Source organism: Xyrauchen texanus, chromosome 12 (assembly GCF_025860055.1).
Source record: "Xyrauchen texanus isolate HMW12.3.18 chromosome 12, RBS_HiC_50CHRs, whole genome shotgun sequence".
NCBI lineage: Eukaryota > Metazoa > Chordata > Actinopteri > Cypriniformes > Catostomidae > Xyrauchen > Xyrauchen texanus.
In genome coordinates, this window is record NC_068287.1 from 7,410,911 (window position 1) to 7,426,516 (window position 15,606).

Genomic DNA, 15,606 nt, shown 5'->3' on the forward strand with positions numbered 1-15,606 from the left:
GTGGAAAAGGCTTATAAACAATTGACTAACAGTGTTTAAAATCTCCTGTTCACCCTCTCTACTCTGGGCATCACAGGAACTGTGCTTAGCTGGTTCAAATCGTATTTCTCAGGTAGGTCTTTTAATGTAGCCTGGAGAGGTGAAGTATTCAAGTCACATCAGCTACTTACTGGGGTACCTTCAGGATCAGTGCTTGGACCACTTCTCTTCTCTATATACACTACATCACTGGGACCAGTCATTCAAGCACATGGGTTCTCTTACCATTGCTGCTCCAATGACATACTGCTCTACTTGTCTTTTCAGCCCAAGGACAAAACGGTGACGACTCAAACCTTGGCCTGCTTGACATCTCATCTGGATGAAGGAATACCACTTGCAACTCAACCTAGCAAAAACAGAGCTCCTCATCTTTCCAGCCAACCCTGCTGTTGAACACAACATAATTTTTTAGCTGGGTTCATCTACAATAAAACCATCCAAAACAGTCAGAAATTTAGGGGTGACCAACGACAACCAACACCATTTCACCAACTGCATCTTAAAGACAGCACGGTCATTTACACTCTACAACATCAGGAAAATATGACCCTTCCTCTCTGAACATGCCACGCAACTCCTTGTACAGTCACTTATCATATCTAGACTGGATTACTGTAATGCTCTCTTTGCTGGCCTTCCTGCATGTAAAATTAGACCTCTGCAAATTATACAGACTGCAGCAGCACGTCTGGTCTTCAATGAACCAATGAGAGCACGTTACACCACTGCTCGTCTCAACAGTGGCTGCCGGTTGCTGCATGTATCAAGTTTAAGGCTTTGATTCTGGCATACAGAACAGTCACTGGCCCGAATCCAGCTTACCTAAAATCATTCCTGCAGAGCTACGTCCCTACCAGAAGCCTTCAGTCTGCAAATGAGCGGCGCCTTGTTTAAATATCATTTAAATAGCTTTCCTCACATGAAGTGCACAGGAGACTTGACTCACAACTGATTTCAATAGTTTGGTGTAACATATTCAGCTTACTATGTTTTTAGAACAGACCCACTGGGTAAATCAATTAAACGGATTATCCCTGCGCCCTACTCACACTGAATGGCAGAGCCCTTATGCGTTATCTACGCATGGTGTACCTGTATTTATGCACCCTTCCCTAATAATCTTGTGGTTAAAAGATTCATTTTCTTACTTTTGTTGGGAACGACTCAACTGGCATCCCCATCCCATAGTTCCCTTCAAGGTAAGCAAAAATGGCATCTGGAATTCACCCATTTTCTTGGGCAAGAAACAAGTCTTAAATGTCTAGATTAGTGATGCATCGATGTATCTATCGGCTGCCGATTTTTCAAATATTGACCAAATTTAAAACATCAGCATATCGGTTAGAAGCATGAAAATACAGATATGAAAAACCAATGGTCTATTAATAATTATTCTATGATTTCAAATACACAATCCAGAAAGAATAATAGCCATAATATGTAAGAACCATGTTGGCACTCCTTAGAACATGTAATATTGTATTATGTAACCCTTGTTGGCACTCCTTAGAACAAACTCCTTAGAAATTGCCTTGTGTGGTCACTAAAAGGCTGCATATTAAAATATAGTCTGCTTTTAAAACTTCAGTCAGTTCTATGTGAGCAAGCGGCACCCTCTAGCGGTCTGGACAGCATTCCCATTGTCCATTATACTATTTAAAAGGGGGTTTTGTTCCTTTGGTTTAAACCTTTTAGTTTACCATGATTTGGTTGACATTTCCGAGAAATTCCCCAACACATGTATAGTATGAATTTGTGATGTTCTATTATTGAGTACATACCTGTACATGTAAAATGTGAGTTGTGTTGCTTTGTAAAGCAAAAACATAAGTGCATACATTTTTTAGAAGTACAAAATAACCTTTTTTCATATCAATCGACATGTTGTCATATTTCATTTTTTGTATCTTTTATTTATCTTTCATAGTGGTTCTCTTTAGAATTTTGTCCTGTCACGTGTTCAAATCAAATCAAGTTCAATGGAAACACTATATTGTTAGAACAGTAAAAAAAAGATTTTGTATCTCTTTGCAGAATGTTAAAGCAATATTCCAAAGTAAAACAGCAATCTGATGAAAAAACATGGTAAGTGACAATATATCATATATCGACTTTTGTATTTTGCTAATTTTTTGTATAGGTGCATCCCAAATCTACATGTCTGTAACACAAATCTGAAAAAATTGTCCATTCCTGCATTTAAACCCACAACATGCCTGAATCATCTTATCAAAAGGGAACAAGTCAGAGAGTCAGAAGCTTTCACTCAAAATGAAACCAGATGGGGTTACTCAAACAAAAAACAAAACAAAAAAAACAGTTAATTTCCTGAACCCATGGCTTCCCAGAGCTATCTATTAGAAGTGAAATCTGTCTCCACATATGAGACAACATGCAGAAGTAGAGCGGAAATGGATCAGACTGTATAAATAGGAAGGCAAAAGTTGATTATTTCCATGTACACATTGAGACTCAGACTGAGGGCAAACATTTTGCCAATGTGAATTTGAAGAGCAGGATCTTTCCAGGGTCTTCACTATCCTCGGATCACAAGCTGGTGTCAAACTCTCACACTGTGTTGAATCACACAGGACACAGAGTTTGCCAATCTTGATGGACACGCTCAGATGTAAGCCGCTTGACGTGCAAGTGTGGACATTCTTGACACTCTTGAAAAACATATTGAGAGTCATGGATGTTGGAAAGTTATGAGGAAAAATCCAGTTCACATTCATATCTTTAGGTGGATAATGAAGAGACTGTGTCATGATGTCTAAAAGTAAAGTCTAGAAGTCTAACCCTGCAAGAAGCATTACCATTGTGCCTCAGACTTGATCCCAGGTTCCTCCATGGGGCCTGCCCTGCACCTTTAATATGTTCTTCAATAAGACTTTACGTGAAAGTCACAGAAATACTCCACGGGTGTCAATCAGTGCAATGAACAAAGATTCGATTCAAGTAGAATTCGTAAGAGGCAATGCAGCATAACACAATTTCTACAAGAAGTTGTACTGACTAGTCAACTAATCACTCCATTTTGCACCATCCATGACAAATGCAAGCAGCATCAATGGAGTTCCATAAGCTTTAATTTTCATATCAGCACTACAGGACGGTCTCCAGCTGGCCATCAGACTGTTGTTGCTGCAAGACTTGTGGTGAGTCACATAAGTTAAACATTGACTAGTTGAATACTTTTTTGGATATCTAGTGGACTAAAGATCAGTGGTTACTAGTGCATTAGTTCCTAGCCAAATACCTTCAAAGTGGGAGAACATTAATTGGCACTGCAACAAGAGGGCAGGTTAAGACAGGAAATGCAGAGTGCCGGGGGCTCATTGGAACAAAGCAATGGGCATAACCTCTTAAATTTAACTCTGAATCTGGCTGTGTTACACCACGACCTATCCAGACACAACATGACACAGGACAAAAGGTATAATTTCCATGTTGATCAGAGTTTTTGTCCTAAATTGCCATGACAGTGACAAGTGATGAACGACAAGACATTCTGTCAAATCTATTTCTGCTGCATCACATCAAGTGGCCCCCTCCGCTGTGAACTCTCATCAGTTAGAAGTCCTTCTCTCTAGTAGGTTCAAAACAAAAAGGTTTTGGACGAGGGTGTCACACCTACCAAGTGTGGAATTTGAGGCTTGGTTATGAGGTGTAGGACTCTGGGGTAGGTGGCACAATCGCTCCTCTATGCAGTCTTTCTTCATACCTCTACCTGACCTGCTGTTGGCGGGACCTGAGAGCCCTGCATGGGAATAAAAATGCTGAAAGAAAACTGTGTAGAGAAAGAGCTCTCTTTACCCTGAACAGAAAAGTCTACTCTTCTCCTCCAGCTTCCTAACACTCTTTCATTTGTGTTAGAAGTTCTCTAGGAAAACAGAGAGGGCTGTGAGGAGAGATGGGTGGTTGTAGCAGTGACCCTTTCCAAAGGATTCAAGGAATCTTTCATCTCTCTTCTTCCCTGTAGACAGGACCCAAGATGGATGCACCCTCTTCAAGGGAACTGAGATAAACCTCTCAGTACCCTAAACTGCCATTATATCCACAGCACATGACATTTATACACATACAACGCATTCTAGAGTACCATCTGCAATATTTCTTAAAGGTGCTGTAAGTGATTTCAGCCACTGAATTAGACCTTCCCCATCCTATCAACCACATACTCTCTCCAAAACTCCACCATCTAAATATATAACAGCCAACCCGATGTCAGCTAACCGGAGCATGCAATAAAGTTTCACACACTGAGAGTGTTTCTGATTGGCTAAAAAGTGAGAACCGACAAAGTCTCAGGCTATCACAGAGAAAGGTTTGAATTCTCACCTATTTCAGTGATTTCTGTCAGGTAGCATGGACATTTTATGTGTGGTTTTGAAAATAATCTTGGTCTAAGTGAACAAATGGGGTCAAGGCTTAAGCCCTGAATGTTTTGACTGTAGCCCCGAATGTAATTTTAAATGTAGGCAACACGAGTTTAGGTGCAGCTCAACAAAAACAACAAAAATATTTCTGTATGAATATGCAATAATCTTCATGATGCAGCCTGTGTCGCTGGTCTTCGAAGAACGTAGGCTACTCGCAATAAAATTGCTACATTTTGTTTGAAGTTCACGTGACGTGACACCCTCCCCCTCCGCTACTAGAGAGAGGCAGCTTGTGTCACTCTGGAGGAAAAAATTAAACGTCAAGAATAAAAGCAACGCAGCCTTTTGGACTTTATTGAAAAGAAGTGTAATGGTGAGGATTTATGGATGTTACCTACATGTTTAGCTTAAAGTTTTTAAACTTTTGGGCTGGTCAAGGACGTCCAAATGTAGGGTGACCATACGTTATCTTTTTCCCAGACATGTCCTCTTTTTCAGAACTTAAAAAAGCATCGGGCCAGGATTTCTAAATTTGCGAAAATGTCCAGGATTCGGCTTTAGTTGCGTTATGATGTGTTTTCGTCCAGGAGGAGTTCCGTGGGAAGCAGAATGTATGACATGTAGAGCTGGCAATTATGTGTCAGTTGCTAATAAAGGCGCAAGTGATTTAAAAGCTCTGCAATGCATAAAGGGTCAGCAAAAGGTGAAAGTTCATCAGGTAAATTAACAGACTACATTTTGCGACCAGGTAAATTTGTTATCACATTGCTTCATTTTTCATGGCCATTCAAAATAATAGTAATAGTACATGAAGAAACACTCATGGCATCAAATATTTTATTTTAGTACATGGACATTCAAAAGAATGTTGGAAATGTATATTTATTTATATGTTGTGCTAATAGTGTCTTTTTCACTGTATTAAAGTTTGCATTCACAGTAGCACTGTTTTGAACCCTGGATCCGTCTAATGTTATTTGGTTGGAGGTGGTAATCTTTGAGGTAATTAAAGTTAACTAACATTTAATGTATCCACTGCATTTATACACTACTCCACACACAATTTATCATCATCAGTGTACAAGAGCAAACAGATAATATTACTGCCGCAGTTACAATCATGATGATTAACGTAAATTAACGTTAGTGTTACTAGGTTAATTGGCATAACATTACACTGATTATGGCTTAACTAGATAGCTATCGTTAGCAGTCTGAGGTAACATTAAAAGATATAAAGCTGAAACTGACATCCCTAGTTTGTACCCTGCTTTTCAGAACGAGCATACAAAAATATTTTAAGAGATGTTAAACCCCAGATGAGGAAGAGACATTGTCTAAGCTAAATGAGGCCCCGTGAGAGATTAGTTAGCACCACAGACTCTAGCTCTGAGTGAAAATTGTGGGTCGGATAGTGTCAATCCAGCTAATTTTAGCCAATCGCTTTTGGCAAGGCAGGCATTGACTCTGTCAATTAAATTCTGGCTGGGGGTGAAGAGCATCATGTAAATGGGGAAGAATTGGGGGAGCTGTTTTTCACAATTCAATTTATTTAAAAGTTGCCTACTGCAGCTTTAAGAGCACAAAATTGTTTACAAGAGCACAATACTAGCCTCTTAATTTTGCTCTTAAAGTGCACCAGATGGAAGTATTTAACTTTAAAATGTACAAAATTTTAAAGTTAAATACTTTAAATACCACCCCCCCCCCCCAAAGAATCAGAGGTAAACCCCCCATAGTCTCACAAAATCCTGTGGGAATCACTGTACTTTAATAGTAAGTAAGGTGCCAGAGTGCAGAAAAAACATAAAGGTAGAGCGTGTTTATTTAAATAGATGGGGGGTCACCTAAAGCCACACCTTTTAAATGGGGCCGGGCTAAGAGACGAACCTCCTCAAGTCCTAGAAACACCCCTGCCAGTGACTGATTATTTGTCATTTAAGTCAATATTCAGTGATATTCTCCTCAACTGCAACTGCAAATAAAATTTTAGAGAAATGGCATAGGGAAAGATAATTAAACTTCAATTTTGGTTTGTTTCTCACACAATCATATGGTTTCAAAAGACCTGGAATACAGCGAGTCTTAGACTACTTTAATGACACTTTTATTGTGCTTTGTATATTATATCCTTAAGCTGTTATTTAACCTTAAGAATATTATCAACTTGTTCAGCACCAATTAAAAGTGAAAAGAGGCAAATTGCTTAATACTTTTAATGTTTTGAATGCTAGAATTAGTTAAATTAATTGGAATAATACCATGTTCTTTTCTAGCTACACAGGTCTGCTACACTTTTCCATCCCAACAGACAAAAACACAGTTTTACACCGCAGGACGCCTGCAGCAATACTGAGCAGTTGCTGATTTACCCAAAACTGCACAATTCTTAAAAGTTCCCAGAGCTCAGCGAGGGCCTTATGTTACGAGCCCTTTCCACTATCGCCTTCATTTCTCAGGACGTCAGGATGGATTTGATATGTCCTGGCAGCACGGCCCTGCCTGGACAAAGGACAGGGCTCCAAAGAGTCCCTCTCACACTGGCCCGGGCATTCATTCACACACATTCCAGGACTTTTGCCATGGAAACGTCCCCCATACAAATCCCAACAGTTACCCAGAAAATCAAAGGCGCCTCAAATACTAATTTGTCTCACAGGCAAGCAAAACTGAAACACTACACAAATATAATTTGCTGAACGCCCCCACCCCCAGGATTAATTTCTCCTCTTTTAGTAAGAAACTTGGGCATACACCAGCATTAAAGACTTTCACAATTAAGAGCATGATGTGCAACTACAGTATCCCTTATAAGGGTAAATCACATAAAAAGATTTATGTGTCACATTTCACCACAAAATAATTAAAAAATATATTTTTGAATAAAAAGTGCTTGTCAAAAACACACACACACACACACACACACAAGTTGAAACATTGGAATAATATAAAGATTTTGCTGTTTTAGAAGAAAATTGGTACTTTAATTCACCAAAGTGGCATAGCCTATAACTGATCACAAAGTATAGTCAGGACATTACTGATGTAAGAAACAGCATCATCACTATTTGAAAAAAGTATTTTTTATCAAATCTAGATAGACCCCATTACCAGCAGCATCACTCCAACATCTTATCCTTGAATAATCATGCTAAATTGATCATTTGGAACTAGAAAATCACATTGTCTTTGTTTTTGAGTTGCCACATATGCAATTAGACTGGCATGTCTTAAGGTCAATATTAGGTCAAAAATGGCAAAAAAGAAACAGCTTTCTCTAGAAACTCATCAGTCAATCATTGTTTTGAGGAATGAAGGCTATACAATGCTGGAAATTGCCACAAAAAAAAACTGCAGATTTCAAACAAGGGTGTACACTACAGTCTTCAAAGACAAAGCACAACTGGCTCTAACAAGGACAGAAAGAGATGTGGAAGGACAGATGTGCAACTAAACAAGAGGATAAGTACATCAGAGTCTCTAGTTTGAGAAATAGACGCCTCACATGTCCTCCGCTGACAGCTTCATTGAATTCTACCCACTCAACACCAGTTTCATGTACAACAGTAAAGAGAAGACTCAGGGGTGCCTTATGGGAAGAATTGCAAAGAACACTTTTGAAACAGAAAAACAAAAAGAAATGTTTAGAGTGGGCAAAGAAACACAGATATTGGACAACAGATAATTGGAAAAGAGTGTTATGGATCTTAACCCCACTGAGCTTTTGTGGGAACAGCTAGACTGTAAGGTGCATGAAAAGTGACCGACAAGACTATGGCAAGTGCTACAGGAAGTGTGGGGTGAAATGTCACTGTGACAGGGCGGAGGGCGGGGCCAGGTTGTGATGCTACACACCACGAGGTGACCACGAGGGGAGGAGGAGCTCTCAATCAACCACCTGGAGCGGTTACCGCTGCCAGGGGCAGGGGAGACCCCAACCGTCCACCAAAAACATGGTGGGGCCTTCCATCTGCCATCCGTCTGCATCCGATCTGTCCGGGGAGGCTCAGCAGTCATCCATTAGAGGGTGGAGGAGTGGCCGAGGACCAAGCTACAGCATATCAGAGAACCAGCGAGTAAGTGGTTTTTTTTTTCTATCTCTCTCTCGCTCTCTCTCTCCCTCTCACTGCAGCTCTGTTTTGGCCTTTCCCTCTCCATTTTAAACTGTTTTTGTTAATTTGGCACGATCGCCGATCCACATACACAATGTGGTTTTTTTTAAAATGTGGATTTGTTATTGACATATTTTGTAAGATTCACCCTGATTGCCCGAAGCCTGATTCATGCCTCTGCATGAGTGTGTTACACACAACTGGAGAAAGTTTAACTACATCCTTTCGACCCCTATTCTGTTTTCCTCTTCTGTCAGAAACATTCCATTGGACAGAGATGTTATATAACCAAACCCATCAGATACCATGACAACTTAAAAAAAAAAACAACAAAATAAAACAACATGACTGATGCATCTTGTGCAATTGTTGAAGGAGTGTACCTCTATCAGGCACTTTCCACAAACACTTTGCAGTCCTATTAACTGTATTTTACAGCATTAGATGCACAAATGCCAAGTTTTCGCCTAGCATGAAACATACCTAGTATTAAACACATACAATTTCTGTAGGCCCTCAATAAGGTGATTTTGGCCTGTTCATCTCAGACACATTTTGAGCATAACCCTGATATGACATGATATAAAAAATTTAACATACTTCAAAATTGTGACACCCAAAAAGTTATAGGCTATTATTTGGACCCATTCTACAGCAAGGTGGGAAAACAAGTAAATGATCTTATTCAATTTACCTCATTTTTTATTTTATTTGTGTTAACTGGATTTATCAAGCTCAACCATTCAACCCTGTTACCCTAGTTATTGTTAGAAAATTTATCAAATGATGCTTTTTTTAATTTATGGGAAATATATGTTTATCAATTAGTACAAACCAACATTTGGAACTCAAACCATTTTCTGGTACTAGTGTTTTTCCTTGATGCCTAAACGCAGCCAATCACCAGCACTTTTAGATTTGGGCTTATTGTGGCTGATAACAGGTAATTCACAGCTCATTGTGGCCGATACCGATAACGGGTAATTCACAGCTCATTGTGGCCGATACCGATAACGGGTAATTCACAGCTCATTGTGGCCGATACCGACAATGGGTAATTCACAGCTCATTGTGGCCGATACCGATAATGGGTAAATCAGAGCTCATTGTGGCCGATACCGATAACAGGTAATTCACAGCTCATTGTGGCCTATACCGATAACAGGTAATTCACAGCTCATTGTGGCCGATACCGAAAACGGGTAATTAACAGCTCATTGTGGCCGATACCGATAACGGGTAATTCACAGCTCGTTGTGGCCGATACTGATAACGGGTAATTCACAGCTCGTTGCGGCCCATACCGATAACAGGTAATTCACAGCTCATTGTGGCCGATACCGATAACAGGTAATTCACAGCTCATTGTGGCCGATACCGAAAACAGGTAATTCACAGCTCGTTGTGGCCGATACCAAAAAACGGGTAATTCACAGCTCATTGTGGCCGATACCGATACCGGGTAATTCACGGCTCATTGTGGCCGATACCGATACCGGGTAATTCACAGCTCATTGTGGCCGATACCGATAACGGGTAAATCACAGCTCATTGTGGCCGATACTAAAAACGGGTAATTCACAGCTCATTGTGGCCGATACCGATACCGGGTAATTCACAGCTCATTGTGGCCGATACCGATACCGGGTAATTCACAGCTCATTGTGGCCGATACCGATAACGGGTAAATCATAGCTCATTTTGGCCGGTACCGATAACGGGTAATTCACAGCTCATTGTGGCCGGTACCGATAACGGGTAATTCACAGCTCGTTGTGGCCGATACCGATAACGGGTAATTCACAGCTTATTGTGGCCGATACCGGTAATGGGTAATTCACAGCTCGTTGTGGCCGATACCGGTAATGGGTAATTCACAGCTCGTTGTGGCCGATACCGATAACGGGTAATTCACAGCTCATTGTGGCCGATACCGATAACGGGTAATTCACAGCTCATTGTGGCCGATACAGATAACGGGTAATTTACAGCTCATTGATGCCGATACCGATAACAGGTAATTTACAGCTCATTGATGCCGATACGATTACCAATAATTCACAGTTCATTGTAGTGATACGATTACGCAAATTCACAGCTCATTGTGGCCAATACGATAACAGGTAATTCACAGCACATTGTGGCCGAAACGATTACGATAATTCAGAGTTCAGATAACGATCATCGATAATTTACAGCTAGCTCATTGTGGTCATTGTCAAACTTTGCAATAATACAAAATTATGTAGTGTGACCTCCTCATGTTGACGATCAACCTGCTCTGAAGGCACCTTTCAGAGATAATTTTCTGAAAAAAAATACAAAATGAATTTGAAGTGCCCAATTTGTACAATCTCCATTTGATCTCTGTTTAAGAACATTAGCCAGTCTAACCCAATGAAGTTTATCTTTAAAATTATCTTTTATACCAATAAAGTGGTTCCATGTCATATAGTGCCAGATTTCCTCATGACAGACTCCATTAGTTTGTGTTCACACCAGTCACACATGAAAGCAGGGATCAGCACTTAACGCCTCCCATAAATCTCCATCCATCATTCCATGTTTTCCTTTTGGCTTTCCCATCCGGCCTCAATGATGCCTATTGGATGCTTTGTAAACACTCCTATCTCATTCATTAAGGTCTTTATCCATGAATGGCCTTCTCTGACCCCTCGACCGGCCCACCCCCCTTTCCATCTTTAAGCCAGATAGGTGGTGGCGACCCAAAAGCACCTAAATGTCGCCAAAGACTTGACTCTTAATATATGTGGTCAATATATAATTTTACAGCCCTGTGACAGGCCAGTCTTATCTCAAAGACACTGTTGACATAACATGTTTTAATGGACTGAGGAAGCAGCAGTACTTTGTCAGTTTAAGAGACGACACAGGTAAGGTATCTGGCTGAAATTAGACTAGACGTATATACAACACAAATGTTAGGGCTAATAGCACATAGTGCACTTAGTTTGAATATGAAGATCAGACATGATCATGTCAAAGATGAAGAGATGGCAGAGTTATTTCAAGGCATCCAGCTTGCATGAAAGTGCAACTTAACAGAGGGATAAAGCAAAAGTTCACAGAAAAGTTAAAATTCCCTCATCATTTACTCACTCTCATGTTGTTACGAGAATCTTCTGTGGGTCAACAACACAACTTTTTTAATAGTATCCTGAACATTCATTTCCATATAATGAAATTGATGGGGACGGGTGCTGTTGTTATTCACTATAGAGAAAATCTTCTCCCAAAACTCATGTGGACAACAAAAAAGGTACATCAACAGGAAACATCATTTACTCTCGTGTCTCAATGTCGCATTTCAATGTCAATGGCACCGTCTTTCATTTGAGAGCTACAGCGAAGGGGAAGATTTTCAGTGAACAACAAATTAATGGACTACATTTATGATACTTAATTTTTTTTAAAAATTTTTTATAATTGTTTTTGTCTTTTGGAGCTTGACAACACCCATCCCTTTTCACTTTTATTATTCGGAAGAATGGCAAGGATATTCATTTTCACATTTTGAGTTCCACAGAAGAAAAAAAGCTGTACATTTTCACCCACAATTCTCACAATGTAAAGCAGCAATTGTATTAATTTAGTTATCAAGTATTTATACATAATCATAGCATTTGTTCTACTGCCTTTAATTTGTGTTAATTAAAAAAAACTATTATAAAATAATATTATAATAATACTATTTTTTACTGTAATACAGTAAAAAATACTGTATGACTAATGAGAATCTAATGAAAATCAACGTTGAGAATAATGGAAACATGGGTTCATGGCATAAAAATGTACTTTATTTTCTTTATGCAAAATATACTTTATAATTGCATGTGATTCTCTCAAATAAAAAAATATGTAAACAATATATGGGTCATTATATGGATAATATTTTAGTCCTGTAGTCTTTTTTAAATGAAATGTAAGCTTTTTTTGAAGACATTGATATCTCTATAATGCATTTAAAGAAATATTGTGTTAAAAATATTTTGAGATGTATTTCATTCATCTCTATCATAAAAAAACTAGAGCTGTCGAAATTAACATGTTAACGCATGCGATTAATTTAGAATGTTTAACGCGTACATTTTCTGAATCGCGGTTATCAAATTTGCCAATTATCACATCAGATTCTGACATTTTATTCAGCTCCTGTGAGTGTTGAACTCTGGCTAGAATAGAGTGTAAACTTTGCGATGTGTCATTATGATCAAGTAATGAAGAAAGGACCTCTTAACCATAATTGTTTGTACAAAACAAAGTCAAATGGGACTTGTGATAAGCTGCATTCACATATCCTGCTGTAGTGAAGCCAAATCATATAAATGCAGCTTCATGATTGCTGTAGCAAAGTGGATAGCCACTATTAATATTGTGGATGATGAGAATTTAGGAGATTTAATGGCCACTGCAATGAAAACGCAAAGTATGGAGGCAAGATATTTCAATTAGTTAACCTCCAGCTTACACTTTGAAAAGTGTTCATTAAATTGGTGCTATTTAGTGCATTTGTATCTTTATACTGTGGAATGCTTTGTTTGAAAAATGTTAATAAAACATTATTGTTACATATTGTTTTCTTTTCTAAGAAGGAACTAAATGCATTTTGACAGAAAAAAGAATATAAATATTAAAAAAAATTCAGCACTTTCAAAATTGCAGATTAATCGCAATTAACTATGAAAAATCATGCGATTAGTCACGATTAAATGTTTTAATCGACTGACAGCGCTAAAAAACAAAACATATTTTTAACTAACAACAAACATTTTAAATAATAACTCACCCATCTGGATCCTGATAGTTAATGTTCAGTCTTTTGGTGGAGCCCAGTAACTCTACAACACAAGAGAGAGAGCACAGAAGACGAACATCAGCTGCAAATCATTCAAGAACTGAAAGGAGAAAGTCAATGAAAGGATGATGTACAAGATGTTAATAAAGAGCTGCCATTTCAATCAAACATAGACTCAGTTGACTTCTCGGGGTTTATGAGAAAAAATATCAACTTATGAACAAAACAAGGCTTCACACTGGTAGCCCCGATAGCTTATTTATGCACATTTGACAGTCTGAACTGCATGAAGACAGCTTTTTTCAAAATATTTGTAAGAAGACAAAAGTGCAATATGAATTGATAAGGTTGTCAGCATACTGTATTCTGGCAGGGTTATCAGCCAGCACAAATGCCAAAGTAGACAAATATTGGCTGATTGAGCAGCCTGAACGATATTTTGGTCAATCATTATTTCAGCAAGGATGTTAACCTACACTGACTCGATATTAATTTCTTACTCAGTACAGTGACTTGTTCTCTTTTCAGTTCCTGAGAGTACATGTTTAGTGTCACAAGAGGTAAATGAGAGACTAGTGTGTTTACAGGCTGTCTGTCATTCATTGGTGGACAGTGTGGAATGTGTCTGTATTAGAGACCTGTTATCACACAGAGTTATACACTCACATCAGTGTGCACGAACAGACACAATTACAGACCAAAATTCCATGTAAAACAAAACCCTGTGACTAGACAAGTAAATATTGTTTATAATTGTCCAAGTTTAAAACAGTTTGTTAGGTAGGGTGTTTTGGGTGGTAGCTTGAGTGGTTGCTGGGCATTAAAAGGTGGTCTCTTGGTTGATCTGGGTGGTCGCTAGGCAACTGGTAGGGTGTTTTGGGTGGTTGCTGGGCATTGATAGGTGGTCGCTAGGGTTATCTGGGTGGTCGCTAGGCAATTGCTAGAGTGTTTTTCATGGTTGCTGGGCCATTAATACATGGTTGCTAGGCAATTGTTAGGGTGTTCTTGGTGGTTCCTAGGCCATTGATAGATGGACGCTAAGGTGATCTGGGTGGTCGCTAGGAAAGTGCTAGGGTGTTCTGGGTGATTGCTAGGGCATTTATAGGTGGTTGCTAGGGTGATTTGGGTGGTTACTAGGCAATTGCTAGGGTGTTCTGGGTGGTTACTAGGCAGCTTCAAAACAGATAATCACTAGTGGCACAAAAATGTCCACACTAAATTGCTTGTTTTAAGTTCATGCTAAAAAAAAAAATACAAATAAAACCTACACCTTTCTACAGATCCAAAATTTTGAAAGAATCCTGAATTGCTAAGGATTGTGGACAACATTAGTCCAAAAACGTACACGAATGCAACTTCACCTTTGGCATATGATAATTATTATATATTGTCCTATCCAATTATGGATAGGACAATATATTGAATTTCGATATATATCGCAAACTAAAATAATTATGAACCATATTGTGGCGGTACTCGATATTTTGAAATTTGCAACATTGTTTTCTGTACATGTGATCATAAATGAAATGATCGGTCAAACATCATAATTTGATTTTACCACTACTGCTCTTTTTTTTCTACACTGTTAACAGGTTTCACACAAGGGCCTTGAAGTGCTTGAATTAACCTGGAAAATCGCCTTCTTTTGATGCAAAATGATTGAGATTAAAATGGATTGTTTTCTCCGTGTAATGTGTGTCCATCAAAGATGAAGCAGACTCCACTTTCATTGAATAATGTGCCTTAACATCCTTTCTGTTCTTTACAGTCAGATAAAAAGTACAAATATATATTCATTTTAATCTCACGCAACATGGATACGCTAAAGAAATAGAGAGATACTTGTTGATGTTCACTGAACCGAAACACAGTGAGGCGCCCATTACACACTTAGAGACAGTAACCTTTTTAGCATTTCTTATACATATGAATGTTATTCCTTGTAAATTGTACACATTATTTCAAACAGTGATAGCTAATATCATTATTATGTACACAATTTTATGATATAATATTAATATAATTTAATATAATATATATTAATATAATTGTTTTTATTTTTACAGTCAAATTTTGATTATAATAGTGATGACAAACAAATTAAAAGATAAAATATATACTTTCACATACCTTTTTCAATACAGGCTTTGCTCAGTTCTATTGCTTGTCCTGCACCTGATCAGCCTGAATTTAGCCCAATATTTATTTATTTTTTTCATATTTGCTGTGATTTTTTCTTATAAACTCTTAT

At 38.5% G+C, this 15,606-nt stretch overlaps 1 protein-coding gene across 4 annotated transcripts in view; it reads right to left on the reverse strand.

Moving 5' to 3' along the window:
- Positions 1-15,606, reverse strand: part of LOC127652542 (caskin-2-like) — an 88,204-nt gene that overhangs the window by 32,871 nt on the left and 39,727 nt on the right. For all 4 annotated transcript variants that reach the window (XM_052138721.1, XM_052138720.1, XM_052138719.1 and 1 more), the window contains exon 3: positions 13,344-13,395. In XM_052138721.1, coding sequence (XP_051994681.1) covers positions 13,344-13,395 — 52 coding nt within the window. The remainder of the gene's footprint in view (positions 1-13,343; positions 13,396-15,606) is intronic.